Source organism: Schistocerca americana, chromosome 11, assembly GCF_021461395.2.
Source record: "Schistocerca americana isolate TAMUIC-IGC-003095 chromosome 11, iqSchAmer2.1, whole genome shotgun sequence".
NCBI lineage: Eukaryota > Metazoa > Arthropoda > Insecta > Orthoptera > Acrididae > Schistocerca > Schistocerca americana.
In genome coordinates, this window is record NC_060129.1 from 49177444 (window position 1) to 49201318 (window position 23875).

Genomic DNA, 23875 nt, shown 5'->3' on the forward strand with positions numbered 1-23875 from the left:
TGGGACCAGACAAACTCTCTTTAAAACTGGGGCAGGTCTGCTCGATCTTCTTCCCAAACTCTGTGTGCTGCACGCTTTAAAATTTCAAGGGCTTTGATGGATCGAGAGCAAAAGTTCCTCAGATGTGGGAGGCACTTGAACGCCTGATGAAAATGGATGCCCATATACCTCACCGACGCCTTCAAATTTAAAAAGATGTCCTTCAGTTTCAGTTCTGGAAGACGGAAAGGATGACGGGAACTGTTAACAAGCAACACATGCAGTTTATTTTCTGACAATTACTTGAATCCAGGTCTGTGTGCCCATCTCTCTAGTCATCTGCAGTTGTTGCGTACTTGCTGCAATTGTGAAAGATGTATTGAAAACTGGAAAACTCTCCGCAACTAAAGCCCCCGAACAGTCCATTGAGGTATTGTTAGTTATAGCCATCAGAAACCACGTCACAGTTGAAAAATCTCCTTGAGGGATATAGTTTTCTTCCATAAAAGTATTCGATAAAACTTTACTAGCTAGATACCTAACGTAATGTGGGGAGAAGAAACATGTAAGAACATGAAGACGTTCCTGTACGTCTTTTCTGTATAAACATGGGACAACCTGTAGCACTGTCTGGTAGCAGAAGACAACGAAACACAGCTTCAGTACAGGTTTTATGATTAACTTTGATTGCAAATGTCAATGGAAATTCAAATATATTCAGTAGTCAACGCTCTCTTTCCTGTCATTTGAATATCAGACACACTTTATATTGGCAGAAGTAAGCAAGAATGCCAGTTAAAAAGGCCAACAATCTTCTAAATCGCCATTTTTTTTTCGTTGATCAATGTCCCTACAGGTTTTCCAGTGGCCGCAACGGTTCCCCCTCCTGTGCCAACTTTTCGCCCCAGAGCAGCAGTTGCGCCCTCCGTCCTCAGTTGTTCTTTCCGTATATTCCAGTCTCTGTCTTGCCCTACGAGTTTCATACTCTGTAATTCCTGCAAGCATCATAATAGTTATTCCTTGATTCTTAATACATGAGCCATCATCACGTCTCTTCTTTTTGTAAATGTTTTCCATATAATCTTCTCCGCTCCCCATTCCGTATCTCATAAGTCCTCGTAATTTTCAACATCCTTCTATACCACTACATCCAAAATGCTTTGTCTCTCTACTTTCTGGAATTTCCTCGTCTGACGCAAAGCTGCAGTCCAAACACACATTTTCAGAAATATCTTTCTCAAAACAAGGAAAATTTTCTTGATAACAATAGACTTTCTCACAAATCACGTTTCTTCCGCACATCACTATTGTCTCCTTTCTTCGATTTACTCTCAGTCCATTTTCCGTGCTCTGTAGACTGTTCATTCTATTCAGTATGTTCTGCAAATATTCCTTGCTTTCACTAACATGAACAATGTCATCTGCGAATCTTATCCCTGGTGATCTTTCACTCTATGGTTTAAACCCACTCCTGGAGCGACCTGTCACTGCTTCTGCGATGTACACGTTGAACAAAATGTTCAAATGTTTGTGAATTCCCAAAGGACCAAACTGCTGAGGTCTGGGGTCCCTAGACTTACACATTACTTAAACTAACTTATGCTAAGAACAACACACACACCCATGTCCGAGGGAGGACTCGAATCTCTGGCGGGAGGAGCCACGCAATCCGTGACATACGCGGCCACTCCGCGCGGCCACATTGAACAGTAAGAATGAAAGAGTTCATCTCTGTCTTATACCTTTCTTAATACGAGCACTTCGTCATTTTTCTGAGGTCATCAGTCCCCTAGAACTTAGAACTACTTAAACGCAATTAATCTTGAAATGTCCCCTTTTGAAAATTTATATACGTGACTGGGCTTAAACTGACACACAATATTTTTAGCGCAACGCAATCTGACTTTCAATAATCCCTACAAAAGAGTGGCCCTGACTAACATTAACGTATACCTATCACAAATCACTTACCTCACAAAAAACTTCGTTACTCTAACTACTGCAATAAAGCGAGCGCCACTACTGCCAGCTAAATAAAAGATTCAAACTACGGAAGGCACTAACTACTGATAGGCGTAGTTAGCAAATGAAAGATTTTGATAGAGAACAAACAATGTATTTACCTTAATAGTGTTGAAAACTCATAATATACATAGCAGTTCATGATATCCAGTATTACAAATTTCAAAACTCCGCCATCTCTGTCCCCAAATCCACCACTGCTGGCGGCTCACCTCCAACTGCGCAACGCTATGCGCTGTTAACATCCAGCTGCCCAACACTACAATGTCAGACAACAATGCAAACTAGCCGCCGACTGCACACAGCACAGCCAGTGATTTTCATACAGAGCGCTACGTAACGTTGCCAATAAGAAAACATAAACAGCCTACTTACATAGCGCCCATACTCCCCACAAAAATTTTTACAAATTGTTTTGGGCAGTGGCCAATAACGATTTGATAAAATTTTTCATAATTACAATAACAAAGATATCAAATGCACCCACTTATTGATACAATGTTGGTCAAAAGCTAAAATTTTCTCACAGTCCATAAAGACAGTCCTGATCATTCATCACAGTAACATTGCAGTGTTTTTCTCAAAGTCTGAGCAGTAAAAGAAAATGCACACGGAAGTAGTGGATTTCCATGCAATCTTGAAGAAGTAGTGTTGTCCTTCCAACGGAAAGACAGTGCTGACTCTTGACATGCAGACAGGTATTGGTCCACAGCAGAGCAAACCCACAGCAGAGTCAGTCGAAATTTTGTAGAATATTGGTAGGTAGGTCATCACAGAGTAGACCCACTGTAGTCCTGGTAGAGATTACGGTATTGGTGGGCCACCAGAGGTGCAGACCCACTGCAGTCCTTGTAGAAATAATGGTACTGGTGAGTCGGCAAAGGTGTAGACCCACTGTAGTCCTTGCAGAAATGGCCAGCAGCCATCTGTTGTGACTGTGCAGGTGCACAATGACCATTGAAGAGTCTTGCGGATAATATAGCAAGTCCATAAACCACCACTTGTGCACTCACAAAGTTTTTGAAATTGTCCTTGCTGTTATGCAGTCCATTGCTGAATTATTAACACACGTGCAAACACTAAGAGTCCATACTTCTCACATATTGTCCATATACAATGACCAACAGAAACATGTGCAGTGAAATGTAACTTACAAGTTACTTAATTTGATGAACTGGTGTCAATTACAATTTTGTAACATAAGAATATAATAACAAAGGTACAAAATACATCATTAAAAACGTAATAATACAGATAACATTTGTAGTAATACAGGCTTTACAAGAGAATGGAAATAGACATATACATCAGTGTTACAGGAATTATGACATAAGTACATACATAAAAGATCAGAATAACTTTTGAAACATCACCTTCACATATGAGCAACAAAACAGAATAAATAATGTCTAAACATCTTTTCAAAGTAAATAACATATTATCAGAAAAATTCTACAATGCAACTCTCATCAGATAAACACATAAAGACAGGAAGAACACAAATATACAAGCGTACACAAACACATAGCGGAATAACAGAAAGGGAAAGGGCAGGGTTTGTTTTCAGTGTAACATTTGGTACTGCAGTCCAACATAAAAACTTAATTCCATAGATCTTTCGTCTTATTTCAACATTTGTTTCCACAAAAAAAAATCCTATCCAAGCATGCTTTCTGTATTTATATGTTCACATATTTCTTACCTCATTATTTATTTCCAAGAAAATTGTACCTAAAACTGTTGTCCCTAAACCCTACTTTTTTGGTTCATATCCTCTTTCAAAATACTTTTTTGGCCAAACCATTTTCTTACAGCTTCTCAATGCATTTCTTCCAATTCATCACAACTCGTTCTCTCATATAGCCTACCCCATCTTAAGCTAACTTAAATCTACTGAGCTCAGATGCTAAACTAAGGGACAAGGCAATGCAGCAGCACAAAACAATTAACACAAACAGCAATGACAAAAAATTCAAATTGGAAAAGTAAGCAACAATATTACAACTAGTATAAGGCAATGAGCAGCAAACAAGAAAAATGAATCAGTAGTAAACTGGCTTAGCAGAGTAACACAAATTCAAATTCAGTAACACTATGCCTGGCAAACAGCAGCAGCAAATGAAATAACATATATCTACAAATGACATAGCTCAAGCAGAAAGCAATATTACACTAAAGACAACAATGCAGACAAGGGAAATGTACACTCCTGGAAATTGAAATAAGAACACCGTGAATTCATTGTCCCAGGAAGGGGAAACTTTATTGACACATTCCTGGGGTCAGATACATCACATGATCACAATGACAGAACCACAGGCACATAGACACAGGCAACAGAGCATGCAAAATGTCGGCATTAGTACAGTGTATATCCACCTTTCGCAGCAATGCAGGCTGCTATTCTCCTATGGAGACGATCGTAGAGATGCTGGATGTAGTCCTGTGGAATGGCTTGCCATGCCATTTCCACCTGGCGCCTCAGTTGGACCAGCGTTCGTGAGACGACGCTTCATCCTGTCCCAAACATGCTCAATGGGGGACAGATCCGGAGATCTTGCTGGCCAGGGTAGTTGACTTACACCTTCTAGAGCACGTTGGGTGGCACGGGATACATGCGGACTTGCATTGTCCTGTTGGAACAGCAAGTTCCCTTGCCGGTCTAGGAATGGTAGAACGATGGGTTCGATGACAGTTTGGATGTACCGTGCACTATTCATTGTCCCCTCGACAACCACCAGTGGTGTACGGCCAGTGTAGGAGATCGCTCCCCACACCATGATGCCGGTTGTTGGCCCTGTGTGCCTCGGTCGTATGCAGTCCTGATTGTGGCGCTCACCTGCACGGCACCAAACACGCATACGACCATCATTGGCACCAAGGCAGAAGGGACTCTCATCGCTGAAGACGACACGTCTCCATTCGTCCCTCCATTCACGCCTGTCGTGACACCACTGGAGGCGAGCTGCACGGTGTTGGGGCGTGAGCGGAAGACGGCCTAACGGTGTGCGGGACCGTAGCCCAGCTTCATGGAGACGGTTGCGAATGGTCCTCGCCGATACCCCAGGAGCAACAGTGTCCCTAATTTGCTGGGAAGTGGCGGTGCGGTCCCCTACGGCACTGCGTAGGATCCTACGGTCTTGGCGTGCATCCGTGCGTCGCTGCGGTCCGGTCCCAGGTCGATGGGCACGTGCACCTTCCGCCGACGACTGGCGACAACATCGATGTACTGTGGAGACCTCACGCCCCACGTGTTGAGCAATTCGGCGGTACGTCCACCCGGCCTCCCGCATGCCCACTATATGCCCTCGCTCAAAGTCCGTCAACTGCACATACGGTTCACGTCCATGCTGTCGCGGCATGCTACCAGTGTTAAAGACTGCGATGGAGCTCCGTATGCCACGGCAAACTGGCTGACACTGACGGCGGCGGTGCACAAATGCTGCGCAGCTAGCGCCATTCGACGGCCAACACCGCAGTTCCTGGTGTGTCCGCTGTGCCGTGCGTGTGATCATTGCTTGTACAGCCCTCTCGCAGTGTCCGGAGCAAGTATGGTGGGTCTGACACACCGGTGTCAATGTGTTCTTTTTTCCATTTCCAGGAGTGTATATTCACATCTTAATGTCTATGTAATTAAAGTGGTGCCCCACAAGAAGTTCTTCTACCAAAAAAATTACCAAGTAGTTGAAAAGAAAATTCCATATGCAATTCCTGTGAAGGGAAATGTCTTTTTATGCTCCTTCGATTTTTTGAATAGATCATAAAATTATTTACTGGATCTGTAGCCATAAAATATTTATAGTAGTTCATCTATTAAATTTAATTTTAACCAATGCTGCAGTGCGGCTAGAAACTAGATATTAAACAAAATGAGTAAATAAATACATAAAATAAGCCATACGGCATTTCTCTCAACTAGCAAGACAATAACCGTGAAATGTTTCTCATTGTTTCATCAGGCATTTTAGTAAATATCATAAATTAAGAGCTCCTCAGTATAATCATATGTTTTCAAGTTTGAGCATGTCATATTTGCGATGCTTTCTACAAAGGAATGTCAATAGCGAGGATAATGGCCTCCCTTTTTTTTTCTACCTGTGGCTCTGAAAAGGCACACACTGATGGCTTTTTTCTCCAGGCGTCTGACACATCTGGGTGCCCACGACGTGTTACGTGCAAGTGGTCACTTAACTTTCTTACGGAAATATTTACGACAGCAGTTTTCACTACAGTGACAGTCTCAGATAAAAAATTTCACAGGTCGAGAATTTGCGTTGCAAATGTGTAGATACAAAATCTTATGAATATAACAGTGTCCAAAAAATTTTCGCCGGCATTGTGATACATTCACGCATTTACACACATTTCATAACTCTTAAAGTACGATTCTTGGTTTCCAACATTCTTTTTCAGAAGTCAGAGTCCCTAACCATTATTCATTACTCCTTACCTTATTACACATATAAATATTTGTCGACACTTCCTCAATATTTCATCATAACAGATACGTAGCATAATCAAATTCCTCATATAGCATCAGCTTATTGACCATAAACATACCTCAGCAGTGTAATACACATCGTCGTTGTAAAAATAACATCATAACACCTCAGTCAAATCTCAAAAACGTCGTAGCTTTCTGCAATAATTTCAAACCCAAAAAAATAGTCTCTGCTTATTTCAATAGTTTCACCTACCTCAAACGTACCTTAAAAATCATGATCTCATACCAAATACATCATTCAAAGCTCTCATAGTATCGCAATGGTTCTGAAAAAATATGAAGAGTTCACAAAGTACAGACAAACTACAATTTTGTAAGTGTGAAGTTATCCAACTGTGTAATTACGTAAACATCTGTCACTGACGTAGTAAAAAAAATGTTTGTCTCTCTCAGTTAAATGATCAGATAGCTGTGTAACTTGTGTGTTAGAGAAATATGGTACCGATGTGTAAAGTTGTATAAGCAAATACTACATTAGCTAGGGCTCCTTGTGCTTGCCACACACATGGTACACAAAGTAAGCGTGTACCCCCCTGAGGATTAATGTGATTATACCCTCAGGTGTTACAGATTACAGCAATGGAATGAAATGTATCACGGAAAACCCTTGTATCATTGTACTTCAAATATCTAAAAAAAATAAATGTTTTAAGTGCGAAATTAATCATTCAAATACGTGTACTGTAGCGCTAAACTGTGTGTCATGTTGTAAGATAATCTCTGTCTAAGTCTCGTAGTTATCGTCCTCCGAAAGCTAAGTTCTGCAGAAGTCAATGTACTTACTTCATGATAAACAAAAGTGAAATGCTTTGCGTATAAATATCGTAGTTATTACGCTTATTGTTGTGATGAAGAAAGTACTGTACTGTAACGTATTGTTGTGCTATGGAAAAGGCTGTCTCATTGTAGCTGTACCACAAAAGTTACTACTAAAACATGTTTTACTTTCCAGAATAAAACAGAAAACTGTGCAGCTATAAAACAGAAACACTGCAAAAGCAACATTGTAAATTGTCACTAATTAGTAGCGTCGTGATAAAATCGTGAAGCTGTCACATAAACTAACCACTGTGTCGTCTGGTATCTCACTGAAAGTACTTTAAATGCAGAATGTATTTTCAAGTAAACCAAAATGTTGCATTAAAATCTCATTAGCAGTACCAGTATATGTTCCAAGTATGTAAGCCGTATAGTCGTTACGTAATCGTGCAACTAACAAGCAAGAATGTACACACACAATAACACTGTGACGTCTGTTCACTATAACAATGCATTCGTAATTTATGTTTAAATAAGTTCTCTTGGTTCTTGATCGGATATTTAACTTCAAACATTGTTGGATGGTAACAGTTTCTAAGTCTGACAATGCATACAAGAAATGTGAACTGAAAGGATTTATGGCAAAGACAAAGTTAAAAAGCTGATTATCTTTCGATAAACGGTTTTACATGTGAAATGTGGTGCTAACCTTTACTCTTCCTAGTACGCAGAGTTTCAACTTCAGTGGAATTATCATGTGGTATATGGTACATAGGTAAAGAATGCTAAAATTTTTCTCAATGTTAGCGTCTATGTAATTTTTCTCAGAGCCAGCCGGCGCACGTGTCTGCCTGCGGTACGAGTCATTGTCTGTCTCTTTGTTGGCGCGCGTCGTTACTGGGATTTGGAGGTCTAACATCTACAAGTTCACGTTGTCGAGAGGGCCCTGCCCTGTTTGAAACCCGCCAGTTCTGATTAAATTCTGGTCTGTCGTCATGTTGGTAGATACCATAGTTTCTTTCTTGTCGGTCACGTGGTGGAGAATTTCTCCCTGAATCGTAACTGCGCGCTGGACCATTGCGTCTAAAGTTATTCTGTCTCCCTTGATAATAATTGTTTTGTTCCCATATTGTCTGTTTCTTTGGTAATCTCTGTCATATTCATTACTACTGAAATGCGATCTTTCTCTGTAACTATTATTACTCTGCCAGTGGTTGTCATATGGTTGGCGTCTGTTTTGGTCACGATTTGCGTTGTAAGAATAGACTTGTCATGTCCAGTTACTGTTTCTGTCATCACGGAATTGTGACGGATGTGACCTGTAGTGATTGTTTTCCTGTTTTCGCGTTCCGCGATTGTCAGTGTCAATTTCCAGTTCTTGTAAGAGCCCCTGAAAAGCTTCAATGTCGTCTTTGCAACGTCCTGCCAAAATAATATGTCGTAAATGTTCAGATAATTTGATTAAGCAAATGCGGATGAGTTCTGAATGGCTGTATGGATTTGAAAGATATTGATTCTTATGCAACATGTCTTCAAAATATTTCACAAGACTGGAAAATTCAGATTGTTCGAAACGTTTCATCATTATGATGCTATGTTTTACTCGGTCTTGTGTAGCTTGAGACCAATACGCTGAGAGGAAGGCATGATAAAATTCTCCTTCACTGTGACAATCGTGAATGACCGATCACATTCTTACAGCTGGTTCATTCTCCAAGTAGCCACACATAAATTCTAATCTGTGCTCTAATGACCAGTTGGGAGGAAAACAATGAGAGAATTGATGGAGCCATGCTTGTGGATGAATGTCGTTGCCAGAATTCTTAAATGTTTTGAATTTACGTGTAGTAATGAACAGATTATAGTCAAAATCATAATGTCGGCGAGTCACATGTCGGTCATTGTTACGTCGTTTCGGCGGTTCCATCTCAAAACTCGGTGTGTCTTGCCAATTTCTTTCATAATTTCCAAAGTGTCCTGTGTTATTATTTTGTGGTTGTTCCGTATTTCTAAGTCCCTCTTCCCGTGTTGGAGCGCGAGTGTCCTCTGAAATATGTAATTTTTGTATTACTTGTGTCAGCTGATCTTGTACTTCTCGGATTTCTCTTTGGTGTTGCGTATTAATTTGATTCTGATTTTGTTTGAATTTCCTAATTTGTTCGCACTCTTCTGTGTCATTAAAGACTACCAGTTTTGGGTCATTCAGATTATCATCTACCTTCGAAGATAAATTATTTAGCTGATTCAAAAGTTCAACTACTTTCTCTGATAATGAACTAATTTCCTCCATGTGTCTTTCTACCGTGTCCTTTAAGTTTTCCTGAGTTTTTGCAAGTTGCGTAACCGAATCGGTAGATGCAACTGAGTCAATTTTAGCTTGCAAGGTCTCATGATTTTCATGAACAATAATTTGCAGTTCTTTTATGGCTGCTTCGTGATTCTGTAACGCATTTTCATGCCGCGAAAAAATAGGTTGAAAATGCTCACAAATTTGTGTTTTTACGTCGTTACAGACTTTTTGACATTTCGATTCGATTTTATGTAACTCAGTAGTTAAATCTTCACGTGTGTGTTCAAGCGTGGTGTGAAAATTTTGTTCCATTGCGTCTAACTGTTGCTGTGTTTGTCTCTGGTGTTGTTCCATTGTGTCTAACTTTTGAAGATTTTGTTCCATTGTGTCTAACTTTTGAAGCTTTTGCTGTGTTTGTCTCTAGTGTTGTTCCATTGTGTCCAACGTTTGAAGCTTTTGCTATGTTTGTCTCTGATTTTGTTCCATTTGTTGCATTAGCTGTAATAACAATGCATTAGTGTCTGGAATCTGTTCCTCTACGCTTTTCGGTAGAGCATTTGCACTGGCAACATTCACATTTTGACAATCAGAAAATGTGTCTTGACTTATTTGAGAAAACGGTGAGGACGCAAAACCTGAATCTACAGAATTTGCAAAATTGTGTCCTGTCATTCCCGATTCCTGAGGCGAGCTGTTGCCGACCGATCGATCGATAATGCTTCCCTGTTCACTAATTGTTTCACAGCTTACGCCATTGTTTGCCGCCCGCTCCATTTCCCTATGCACAATTACCAAATTACTATGTTGAACATTAATTAATTCATTACATGGTAGCGCTAACACACTGCTTTCATCTTCACTGTCATTTCTCGGTTTACTTTGGAGCCTAGTATTACGTTTTTCACACGCCATTATTGTCACAATATTTCACACGATAACACAGAAAAACACAATTTGAAGAGCAAAAATAAGAGAACACATTAACATAGCACTGAAACTAATATCTACTTAATTGCAGCTGCAAAATACTTGGTGCAAATCTACATGCGTGCCACACCTGTTTTACTGTACAACAATGAAAGACTGCAACTACAAAGGAAATTCTCTCTATAATTACGCACCAGCAATAAACAATAGCTACACTAATTACACAAACTACAAGAAAAAATCAGAAGATTCCAGTGAGGTATCCTGGCAGGGTCGCCATATGAAACGTCCCCTTTTGAAAATTTATATACGTGACTGGGCTTAAACTGACACACAATATTTTTAGTGCAACGCAATCTGACTTTCAATAATCCCTACAAAAGAGTGGCCCTGACTAACATTAACCTATACCTTTCACAAATCACTTACCTCACTAAAATCTTCGTTACTCGAACTACTGCAATACAGCGAGCACCACTACTGCCAGCTATATAAAAGATTCAAACTACGGAAGGCACTAAGTATTGTTAGGCATAGTTAGCAAATGAAAGATTTTGATAGAGAACAAACAACGTATTTACCTTAATAGTGTTGAAAAATCATAATATACATAGCAGTTCATGATATCCAGTATTACAAATTTCAAAACTCCGCCATCTCTCTCCCCAAATCCATCACTGCTGGCGGCTCACCTCCAACTGCGCAACGCTATGTGCTGTTAACATCCAGCTGCCCAACACTACAATGGCAGACAACAATGCAAACTAGCCACCGACTGCACACAGCACAGCCAGTGATTTTCATACAGAGCGCTACGTAATGTTGCCAATAAGAAAACATAAACAGCCACAGCCTACTTACAACCTAAGGACACCACACACATCCATGCCTGTGGCAGGATTCGGACCTGCGACCGTAGCGGTCGCGCGGCTCCAGACTGTAGCGCCTAGAACCGCTCGGCCACTCCGGCCGATAATATTTGTTCCATTACAGAAAGTTTTTTCTCAGTTATTCTACTCGTACCTACACTGATCAGCCAGAACATAATGGCCTACTATTGATATAAATCCATCCAGGCGATAGCGGCGTCAGCAGGCGAGATATGCCTGCTGATCAGACACACGTATGGTGCATGTGGTATCAATGAGTGTGCTGTCTGTGTGTAGAATTGTGAAGGCGCGCGCTATGTCTGAGTTTGACCGAGGGCAGACTGCGATGGCGTGGAGGTTAGGTACGAGCATTTCAAAAACCGCAAGGAGAGCTGTGGTGAATGTCTTCAACGCCAAGGACAGTCCACGTCCAGACGTCGTAGGGTTGGGTGGCCACCTCCCATTACAGATGTCGGATGTAGTAGGCTGGGCGGACTGGCAAAACAGGACAGGCTGCCAACTGTGGCGGAACTGACACGAGACTTTAACGCTGGGCAGGGCACAAGTGTGTCTGAACTCACAGTGCACCGAACACTCCTAACGATGGGCCTCCGCAGCCGACGGCCCAAGCTTGTGCTAATATGAACAGCACGACACTGACGACTTCGCCTGGAATGTTCAGCACTGGGCAGTGCAACAGTGGCAGAGCCTTGCATGGCTGTATGAATCCCGATACCTTCTTCATCCCAATAGCAGGGCGCGAATCTTTCACTTTCCAGCGGAACAGCCCCTTGAACCCCCGCAATACCTGACGTCTGTCATTCTACATGCTTCCCTGGGTTTGGTGGACGTAATTCAACCTCCCTCTGTGGTTCATTTCTCCTGTAATTACCTGACGTATTTGGCTGTAGTTGCGTTCTTGCACCACCTCCACATCTACTTTCTCTCCATTGACCTGGCGATCGCTGATTAAAATCAGTCTGTCGGTTTTCCCGAAGTCCCCAATTTCCATTCCTATTCTCGTCCACATATGTCCTGTTCCAATTATTATTATTATTGTTAAAACCATACCCATTACGTTGTGGTCCCGTATTTCCACTACTCCTACTTATTTAAGTATTTCCATTTCGTCTGGAACTCAATCCCATTACCGATGTACCCTTGTTACCATTACTAGTCTCTTTATTGCTTGTCCTTTAAAACTTATTCTGTCCTGACTCACGACGTCTTTGAGCGTCATTTTCATACATGAACTCAACCTCTCGCAAAACACCTTCAAAGGTTTCAAAATTATCGCCCTCACGTCCTATCAGTGCTTGTTGACATTTAATTGGTAATTTAGTTTTGCATATCTGTATCAATTCTCTATCGCTATAGCCGGCCGCAGTGGTCTCGCGGTTCTAGGCGCGCAGTCCGGAACCGTGCGACTGCTGCGGTCGCAGGTTCGAATCCTGCCTCGGGCATGGATGTGTGTGATGTCCTTAGGTTAGTTAGGTTTAAGTAGTTCTAAGTTTTAGGGGACTGATGACCACAGCAGTTGAGTCCCATAGTGCTCAGAGCCATTTCTATCGCTATATGGGCTGTCTAAACATTGATTTCTTTTCGTCATATTCTCAAAGAGTTAGACCACAGTTCTCTCTTGCGAGTTTTCAAATGAGACGTTTTGCAATACGCCGTACTTTATTCTCTTTTGCGCCACAGGTGACCAACATCTAGCTATAAAGGCTGCTCGAAACGAATCATACGAATTGCAAGTTTCCACTGTTTTCTGCATGGTTTCGGCTATACTTCCTTCCATGTGTGCACAAATGGAATCTAATTTATGTTTCACAGGCCAATGTGCTGGTGTTCCTACTTTGATCAATAAATGTGCGAGGGTGTAGTCTATTTGTATCTTCCTTAGAGTGCAGGTTATTGCGCGCTGTAAATTGCGCTGTAAAAGCGGTTACCATAAAAATTTCTTGCTTCGCTCTGTGACATCATACCTTCTGTGTTTTGGGAACTCGAATTCTCTTCCATGTTTGCATCAAATTTGCGCAAACATTCTGTGACAATTGTGCCGCAGAATCACTTGCAGGTTTCATTGCGCAATATGCGTGCATAAGACCTACTACCGGCTCTGTATCTTGTAAGCAATTCTGGCTCGTGAGACACTGTACTGTAACCCATTGGTATTCATCCTACATGTTGTGGTGTTGCGTAATGTGTCGCTATTGCTTGGTCTGCGTATGTCACGCTTTGTGCTTGATGTATGTAACCTTGCTGCAACCCTCATTCTCAACTGACCTGCTATTCTCTCTTCAGCAAGTGGTCGCAAACCACATTGTTCCCTACTGTTACCGTATTCTTCTGGCTTATGTTGTTTTGGACTAATTTCCCGATTTCTGTTTGCGTTTTCGGACTGACATTCACATATGCCTTTCTGTCTCATTTCACCTGTACATTCGCATCCTCGTTCTGTCGTATTATCGGCGGCTGTTGAATTTGCCGTCTTCACAGTATTATCTACCAACATTAAGGAAGATTCTGTCGTCGTTTTCGACTCCCCACTAACGCTTTCCGCGTCTCCTCGACTTTCTTTTGAATGCAAAACTTCCTTTCTGAGCCGTTGAAATTGATGTACGTTTTTCTCTTGTTTCTTTAAAATACGAGCATCGAATTTCCTAAATGCAGCTTTCGCTGTTGTTTTGTGGGACATCGTTTTAGCAATGATATGTGTCGCTTGCGTCGACGCTCTGATGGCAAAGTTTTTTGACACTTTGTTGTGTATCTTCATGTAACATATTCATGTCTACTGGGACAGTGTCAATGTCTGTTCTCATTTGTGTCTGCCCTGTAACAAGCGTTTGAAGCGTAATTTGTGCTTCTTGGGCTTCAGTTCCGATTCGGTCTAACTGACCTTGAATATTATCACTGTTTTTTTCTATTTATTTGTTAGTTTCTCTCAGCCCCAGTGCTATGCGCCCTTCTAACTCTTTTTGCTTTGAGTTATGCCCCCTTCTAAATGCCCTGCTAATTCTTTTTGTCCTTGGGTTATGCGCCCTTCTAAACGATTTTCGGATTCTTGAGATTATTGTAACAAACGTTTGTCTGATTCCTGAGATTGTTGTAATAACCACTGCAACATACCATATATGTTGGCGTTTTCCACTCCTACATCATTTTCGCCCGTTGCCATTTGATGTAACCATTCCCTCTCTCGTTTTTCGTGAACCGTTTCCTTCTCTTCTGAACACAGTGTAGGTGCACTAACACTCGTTCTTCCATGTGGTTGTAAACCTGTCTGATTCAATATGTTCACGTTCGGTTCTACAAACTGTAAATTACTGTCAACGGATTCTACATCTGAATAATGTGTAATGCTGTCCTCTTGTCCATTTCTTTGACCATATTGAACACCATGTGTTACATTTTCGGCCTCATTCGGTATTTCTGCGTCCTGTGTTTCGTGTTGTTCACGCTGATCTGGCTGTTGCGTGTCCAACTCGATCCTATCGAGGTCTGCCATGACTTCTCTCTACCTTGACCTACTCTTTTCTGTCATTTTTCATCGTTCCTCTTAGCGTTGCTGTTGGTGAGTTTTTCGAACCTGACCACGCGTTAACATCAGATTATACGACTTGACTCTACCCCATAATATGATTTACACAGTCCTATATTCAATACGTTCCCTCGTCTTTCCTTTAGCCTTTTTTGTTACTGGTTTTGAGACAGAACTCAACACAACTATGTATTGCGCCAGCAATTAAAACATACACAAATACACATCTATCTACACTTATTTACTTAACTTTTTTACTACTACACAATTGAGTCACATTTAAATGAAAACTATTTTTCTCCATTTTGTTTACCCTCGACAAACTATCAGAATGCTGTTAATTCAAAATCCTGCATTTTATATCTCAGCCGAATGCTGTTTATTCAGTATCCTGGCAGAGTAAGCCATTTGTAAGGTGGCTGAAATCCCTTACAGTTTTATGCAAGTGGATACGTATTTTACACGCCAATGGATAATGTGTCTTGCGATGTGGAGGTAAAATAATAAAGAAGTGCGGTTTCAGCGTTTTCTCACGAAACGCTTCATATACAAATGTTGGTTAAAAATGTTGTTGCAAATTTTGGCTCTCACGTAAGTCTCAGGGGATGATTTCCACACTTGGTGCATTAGTACACGTCCACACCCGCGCATTTGTTATAGATTTTGAATTAATTATTCACTCAGATATAAGTACAGTTTATGCTAGGGAACGAGAATTAGGCGACTATTATACAAAAATCAGTTTTTCACGACACAGTTCAATCACTACTTATTGGCGTTGTCCTTTTCTTTCAAACAATGAAATTAGCATAGGTGAGACGGTTTACAGCTATCCGTTAATAATAATTTGACTCCGAGGCCCCAATAGCAGTAATGTGGGTTGCTATAATCGAAAGTTATTCACTCAATTCGAACAGAACCACAAGTCCCACTGTCGTCTTTGTTCTAACTGTTTTGGCGCGAAATCACAGTTCGCCACATGTTCACTTACGACGTGTGCACCTCGTAAATCGCACTCACACAAATAATCGTAGCACTTCCAGTTCGCCAAATATATGCCTGAGCACTTGCACTATTAAACAATACTCTTTGTCGAAATAAATCGGCGCGGAAAAGGATTCTCAAACGACCACATGGGCCACCCTCAAATGGGGCTTGCTCGCCACCCACCCTCCAAAACGACTGACCAACTGTAACACCTACAGCGCCTATCGGTGTTGAAAAAACAAAAATATCTCCCAAATTAGCTCCCATGCCCTTAAAATATCAATTCACAAAATGACCCAAGTCCCTTCACAAGTAGTAGTTACGAAAAACTAATAAAAAACAAATAGAGGGAAATATCTGGTATAGAAAGCAAAAGAAAAGAAAAGGAAAATTAAATTATAAATTTTAGAAACATGGGAAGGGGCAGAAACAGTAGAAAATATTAAAATATTAGTTATTCCAATACGTAAGAAAATCAATATTATAGTCATAGAACGTAGGCCTGGGACACAAAAGACAGTATTTATTAACGTATAAATAGCCATACGTTGTAATTACGATACTCCAGTCTCTAGTCTGTTCTAGTTCGGAAGTTATTTAGGACGTACAGCTTTAGAGAACAACAATTGGGACTTTATTAAACGGGGATCAAAATGGTTCAAATGGCTCTGAGCACTATGGGACTTAAAATCTTAGGTCATCAGTCCCCTAGAACTTAGAACTAATTAAACCTAACTAACCTAAGGACATCACACACATCCATGCCTGAGGAGGCAGGATTCGAACCTGCGACCGTAGCAGTCGCGCGGTTCCGGACTGAGCGCCTAGAACCGCGGGGCCACCGCGGCCGGCAAAACGGGGATCAAGAATAGATCGTGACGAGATTGTTTTTGAGGACTGTCAATTCAAGACTTTAATTTGGACTTTTATCAGATTAGATAAATGGGAAGGTGAATAGTAATTTCTTTGGCTTTAATGTCAATTCGTGTGAATATTTAATCGCTTTACTGAATGGAAAATTATAACCGGATTCGGACTTTGAATTGTGATAATGGGAAACTTTAACTTCACGCGACTAGTGATCATAGTTAATGACAGTTTGCGGATATTAAATAGAAATAACTTATTTACCGAAAATGACAGGATATTATCTAACATCTCTGATGCTAGTGGGAATCCTACTTAGACATCTAATTAAAGAACTTGTTTGAATGAGATCGTATGAGTTAACCTATTTATTAATAATTCTTGTCAATAAACTGACGCTGTTAATTTGAAACATAATACAAGTCTTGAAGATTAATTTAAGTTATATTAACAAACGTGAAGGTAACGTGATCCACGCCAAGAACAAACTAGCGATTCGTAACTAAAACAATTGAAAGAAATGTTAAAGTATCGTCGTCTGTAAACATTGGTAGTAAAGCTACTAAAGATTTTTTCTCTCAGAGTTGGGAAGACTATACGTGTAGTGACCCACGTTTAACACTGGGTTTTAAAAGTGGTGAAATTGATACTTTGCTGGGACAATATTAAATAAAAGTAAAACCCTTCAATGACAGTCAATGTGTAAAAAACGAAATCAGACTTTCACGTAGTAGACGAAAAAGCGAAAACAGAAAAAGGGCGGCTACACAACGACTGAACTCTGGCCAAGATGGCCACTAGCTTATATAGGCTCGGACGTCAACCCCCCTGGTAATGCAAGTACCAGTATCACCAGTAAAGGTTACAAATTTTGATACATACGTCCCTCGACAGAAATAAGTACACCATCGGAACCGCGCTAAAAAGTACGTCTAATCTACTATGTTACATTAATTTCTAGGCTTATTCTATCGCCCGTAAATCAAGTTTGAGTTTTTGCAAACTTTCGCCACTTGGCGCAAATTTGTGTGTTGACATCTGTGCTGCAAAGTTTCAACATAGGACCGCATGTGGCACCGTTTTTAGACGTAATCGATAGCGATCTACACATTTCGATGCTCAAAATCTTCATATCTATAAAAATTAATTAATTATGGGCGATAAATGTTAATAATAATTTGCAAACATTGATAACTATTGCAAGTTAAGTGTATAGTATAACTTAACTAGTTTAAAATACGTGTGATGCCACCCAAAATATTATATAGTGCCGCTCTTCACGTCATGAATTTTCTATTGAATTTTATAAACAGTGATGGCGACATAGTGAAAGAACTGGAAGCGAGGTGTAGCAAAGCTAATGCAGTGAGCGCTCAGCTACGATCTACTCTCTTCTGCAAGAAGGAAGTCAGTACCAAGACTAAGTTATCTGTGCACTGTTCAATCTTTCGACCAACTTTGTTGTATGGGAGCGAAAGCTGGGTGGATTCAGGTTACCTTATCAATAAGGTTGAGGTTACGGATATGAAAGTAGCTACGATGATTGCAGGTACTAGTATATGGGAACAATGGCAGGAGGGTGTCCACAATGAGGAAATCAAAGAAAATCTGGGAATGAACTCTATAGATGTAGCCGTCAGGGCGAACAGGCTTAGATGGTGGGGTTATGTTACACGCATGGTAGAAGCAAGGTTACCCAAGAGACTCATGGGTTCAGCAGTAGAGGGTAGGAGGAGTCGGGGTAGACCGAGGAGAAGGTACCTGGATTCGGTTAAGAATGGTTTTGAAGTAATAGGCTTAACATCAGAAGAGGCACCAATGTTAGCACTGAATAGGGGATCATGGAGGAATTTTATATGGGGGACTAGGCTCCAGACTGAACGCTGAAAGGCATAATCAGTCTTAAATGATGATGATGATGATTATGATTTTATAAACAGTTTCCCATCAAACTCTGTTTATTGCTCTTTACGAGCTTAATTATTTATGAATCTCAACGTATGACTACGGCACTCGATCCGCTATGACGAAACGTTTTTAATGAGTGGCTGCTCGTCCCTGTAAGTTGTTGTTTACTATTTTTATTAATCTTTCAGTATTCGTGATAGTAACCGATTTTCAGGTTGCTATAACTTTTGCGTCTCGTGACTTGAAATAAACATCGATCTTTCAGAAGGTGCACATTGCAGACCACAATTCACTGCCGCATCGCTCTTCATAGTTTTCGCGTAATGCGCAGAAAACCAAACAGTGCCCCCAGCTGCGGGCCGCGCAGACCGACCTCTGCAAATCTGGCGCGGGTGCGGCGCGCGCTTCCGGGAATCTCCACAAAGCAGTCCTTGCCTACTAGAAACGTCCATCTAGTAACGGGGGTTTGTACCGGCACGATCTTAACTGTCATCTCAAGCCCAGGGTGGCAAAAAGGCACACCACATAGCTGCAAATTTTGGTCCTGTCTAAAATTAATTAAAATGCCACTGTGACATTACAAGAATACACAAATTACTATATATGACAAGTTTAAGATTTATCCTAAAATGATAACACAACCTCTCCCTTTCTCATTCTACATTTTAATTTATCAAATCTTTCAAGGTTCATATGGTAAATACAAAAAGATTTAATTACTTTCAACTCCCAACAGGTCAATTACCATGTAGACATTGAATATGTGATTATTAAAACTTGTATCTCCATATATGAAAATATTATGACAAATGAAACAATTAAACCTTTATCAATGATATTTACATCTACCTTGTTGTACATGAGCAATGGGCTAAGTTGGTGGAGAATGAACTTTATCTTTTGAACTAATCAAAACTATCACGTACTCTTGAATTTCTATATTCGAAACGTATGCAGGTTGGAGTGAGCAAATATCGACTCAACATTTTAACTCGCCTAAAGCGTGTTGGTACATTATCGATCGAAAACAGTGGCGGCGTTGTCTCCGTGCTGGATCTGAAACGCTAATTCCCTACTCTGGCCTTGACTGAATTCAATCAGTCTTAACTTCCCTCCGTTCCGTACAATGTTAAATGTTCCCTAGTCGAAATTAATGGCAATTTCACACTCGCTATGGGCTGGAGCGACATGCACAAATCTCAGCCCCCAGAAATTCCCGCAGGAATATGCACTGCCGCTTTACGTTTGTCGCCACGATACGTGAAACATACCGCCCTCACTTCGCAATTGTAAAGTTTGAGTCTCAACGTCTTCGCTTCTTTTACCACATGCATGTGAGTATCCCATCACGAGACCAGAGCTCTCTGTGTGTTAACTTAATTCTCAAAATTCTTTTATATGACGTTACTCTCCCCACCGCGGTTCTACTACGTCACACAGTATCGCTTTGGCCAACTGCTTCCTCGTTATATGTGAATTCTTATTTTTCTTGCTTGGGTCGCTGATATCCTCGTTAATGTAGTATCACAATTTACCCACAGTCTCGGCTGTGTTTATTCTAAAAAGTACTACACTCCTGGAACACCGTGAATTCATTGTCCCAGGACGGGGAAACTTTATTGACACATTCCTGGGGTCAGATACATCACATGATCACACTGACAGAACCACAGGCACATAGACACAGGCAACAGAGCATGCACAATGTCGGCACTAGTACAGTGTATATCCACCTTTCGCAGCAATGCAGGCTGCTATTCTCCCATGGAGACGATCGTAGAGATGCTGGATGTAGTCCTGTGGAACGGCTTGCCATGCCATTTCCACCTGGCGCCTCAGTTGGACCAGCGTTCAACTGGACGCGCAGACCGCGTGAGACGACGCTTCATCCAGTCCCAAACATGCTCAATGGGGGACAGATCCGGAGATCTTGCTGGCCAGGGTAGTTGACTTACACCTTCTAAAGCACGTTGGGTGGCACGGGATACATGCGGACGTACACTGTCCTGTTGGAACAGCAAGTTCCCTTGCCGGTCTAGGAATGGTAGAACGATGGGTTCGATGACGGTTTGGATGTACCGTGCACTATTCAGTGTCTCCTCGACGATCACCAGTGGTGTACGGCCAGTGTAGGAGATCGATCCCCACACCATGATGCCGGGTGTTGGCCCTGTGTGCCTCGGTCGTATGCAGTCCTGATTGTGGCGCTCACCTGCACGGCGCCAAACACGCATACGAGCATCATTGGCACCAAGGCAGAAGCGACTCTCATCGCTGAAGACGACACGTCTCCATTCGTCCCTCCATTCACGCCTGTCGCGACACCACTGGAGGCGGGCTGCACGATGTTGGGGCGTGAGCGGAAGACGGCCTAACGGTGTGCGGGACCGTAGCCCAGCTTCATGGAGACGGTTGCGAATGGTCCTCGCCGATACCTCAGGAGCAACAGTGTCCCTAATTTGCTGGGAAGTGGCGGTGCGGTCCCCTACGGCACTGCGTAGGATCCTACGGTCTTGGCGTGCATCCGTGCGTCGCTGCGGTCCGGTCCCAGGTCGACGGGCACGTGCACCTTCCGCCGACCACTGGCGACAACATCGATGTACTGTGGAGACCTCACGCCCCACGTGTTGATCAATTCGGCTGTACGTCCACCCGGCCACCCGCATGCCCACTATACGCCCTCGCTCAAAGTTCGTGAACTGCACATACGGTTCACGTCCACGCTGTCGCGGCATGCTACCAGTGTTAAAGACTGCGATGGAGCTCCGTATGCCACGGCAAACTGGCTGACACTGACGGCGGCGGTGCACAAACGCTGCGCAGCTAGCGCCATTCGACGGCCAACACCGCGGTTCCTGGTGTGTCCGCTGTGCCGTGCGTGTGATCATTGCTTGTACACCCCTCTCGCAGTGTCCGGAGCAAGTATGGTGGGTCTGACACAACGGTGTCAATGTGTTCTTTTTTCCATTTCCAGGAGTGTATATTGTACTCACCTTATTTCTTTCTGCACTGCAGTTGGGCCTTCTTTTGTTAATGTTAATTGGGTTTCCCAATGCCATGAGCCACTTGCACTGCTCTCCAAACTCCGTTCACTTTATCTCATTTGGGCATGCCCCTGTCGTTATAAGGGTAGACATTGTTTTGTTATTCAGTACATGAGATTGCCAAATTACTTCCTGTTGAAAATATAGAGATATTTTCTGGGGATTTTATTCTGTATCATACGTATGAAGCTTATGTAAGGTCCGAAAAATGCGGACACCTTACAAAGGCCCCAGAGAGGCAATTCTCACGTTGCGGTTGATAATGGAAGCAAGACTAAAGAAAAATCACGGCGCTTTCATAGGATTTGTAGACTTGGAAATAGCATTTGACAATGTGAAGTGGTGCCAGATGTTCGAAATTCTGAGAAAAATAGGGTTAAGCTATAGGGAGAGATGGGTAATGTACAATATATGAAAGAGCCGGGAGGGAATAATGAGAGTGGACGACCAAGAACGAAGTGCTTCTATTAAAAGGGGTGGAAGACAAGGATGTTATCTATCACCCCTACTGTTTAATCTGCATAAGCAAGAAGTACTGATTGAAATAAAATAGAGGTTCGCGGGGTGGCCGGGTGGGCAGGGGGTGGGGCGGGGGAGGGGGTTAATATTCTAGTTGAAAGGATATCAATGATAGAATGAGATTGGTATCCAGAGTTAAAGTGCAGAAGAATTGCAGCGTATGCTGAATGGAATGAGCAGTTTAATGAGTACAGAATGTGGATTGAGAGTAAATCGAAGACAGACGAAAGTAACGGTAAGTGGCAGAAATGAAAACAGCGAGAAACTTAACATCAGGATTAATGGTCACGAAGTAAATGAATTCTGGTAAAGTAACCAATAACGGATGGAGCAAGGAGGACATCAAAAGCAGACAAGCACACGCAAAAAGGGCTTTTCCGACCAAGAGAAATCTACTAGTATCAAAAATAGCGCTCAATTTGAGGTGGAAATTTCTGAGAATGTACGTTTGGAGCACAGCGTTGTATGAAAGTTAAACTTGGACTGTGGGAAAACTGGAACAGAAGAGAATCGAAGCATTTTAAATGTGGCGCTACAGACGATTGTTGAAAATTAGGTAGAGGTACGGCACAGAATCGGAGACGAAAGGAATATGTGGGAAACACTGACAGGAAGAAGAGACAAGATGATAGGACATCTGTTAAGAGATAAGTAAATGGCTTCCATGGTACTAGAGGAGACTAGAGGAGACTAGAGGGACTGGAATACTTCTAGCAAACAGTTGAGCACATACGTGGCAAGTGCTACTCTGAGATGAAGAGGATGGCACAGGAAAAGAATTCGTGGCGGGCCGCATCAAGCCAGTCAGAAGAATGTTCATTAAAAAGAAACAAGAGGTAGCAAATCGGCTGTGTCCTTGCCTGCAGTTTCCCTAAGAGATTCAGAGAAACCGGTGAAAAACTGAATCTGGATGCCATAGTTGGGATTCAAAAGGCTGTGATCACGGATGCGAGCTCAATGTCGCACACTGAGCCTCGTCGGTAAACTTTTCCAAATAAAGTCGTTTAATTCTGTGGTATAGAACTTCATTGATAATTACTACATATGTGCTCGAAGTTTACAGTAGTAGTTTCAGTTTCGACTTTTAAAATCCATTCCAATATCTGTTGTTTTATTAAGGGGAAATGTTACTACGTATTCGTCATTGTAAACACTTCTGCTTACGTTGTTAACAGGTTCAGCATGGGGCCGAGGCTGATCAACAGGTTCTTCAGCAATGGTTGTGCACAGATAGTGGCCTAGCATAGCACCTTATGTACAGCTGAAGTAAGGAAGTACATTGTATTTACTTTTTAATAAATAAAGGTTAATAGTCTTCATTGTTTTAAATGATGCTCCAATCTCACAAGCCACGATGTTTCAATTGGCAGTCCTTGAAATGTCGTATGGATTCCATATACCAGAAAGAACTGTAAAATTTAATATAATTGGTATGCACATCATGCAGTTGACAGTTTATTTAAGAAGGTGTATATACGCATTGAAAAAGATTCTGACAGATTTTCAAGTTTACTTTTTTTTCAAATATTGGACGATATACTATGTGATCTACAGTATCCAGACACCACCAAAAAACATATGTTTTTCATATTCGGTGCATTGTACTGCCACCTACTGCCAAGTACTCCGTATCAGCGACCTCAGTAGTCATTACATATC

General features: G+C 41.7%; 1 protein-coding gene across 2 annotated transcripts in view; it reads left to right on the forward strand.

The window, feature by feature from the left end:
- Nucleotides 1-23484, forward strand: part of LOC124554063 — a 172475-nt gene extending 148991 nt beyond the window's left edge. The window contains exon 5 of one of the 2 annotated variants that reach the window (XM_047128105.1): nt 23392-23484. In XM_047128105.1, the coding sequence (XP_046984061.1) occupies nt 23392-23463 (72 nt within the window). In that variant the 3' untranslated portion in view covers nt 23464-23484. The remainder of the gene's footprint in view (nt 1-23391) is intronic. The other variant, XM_047128104.1, reaches the window with a different exon arrangement.
- The last annotated feature ends 391 nt before the right edge of the window (nt 23485-23875 follow it).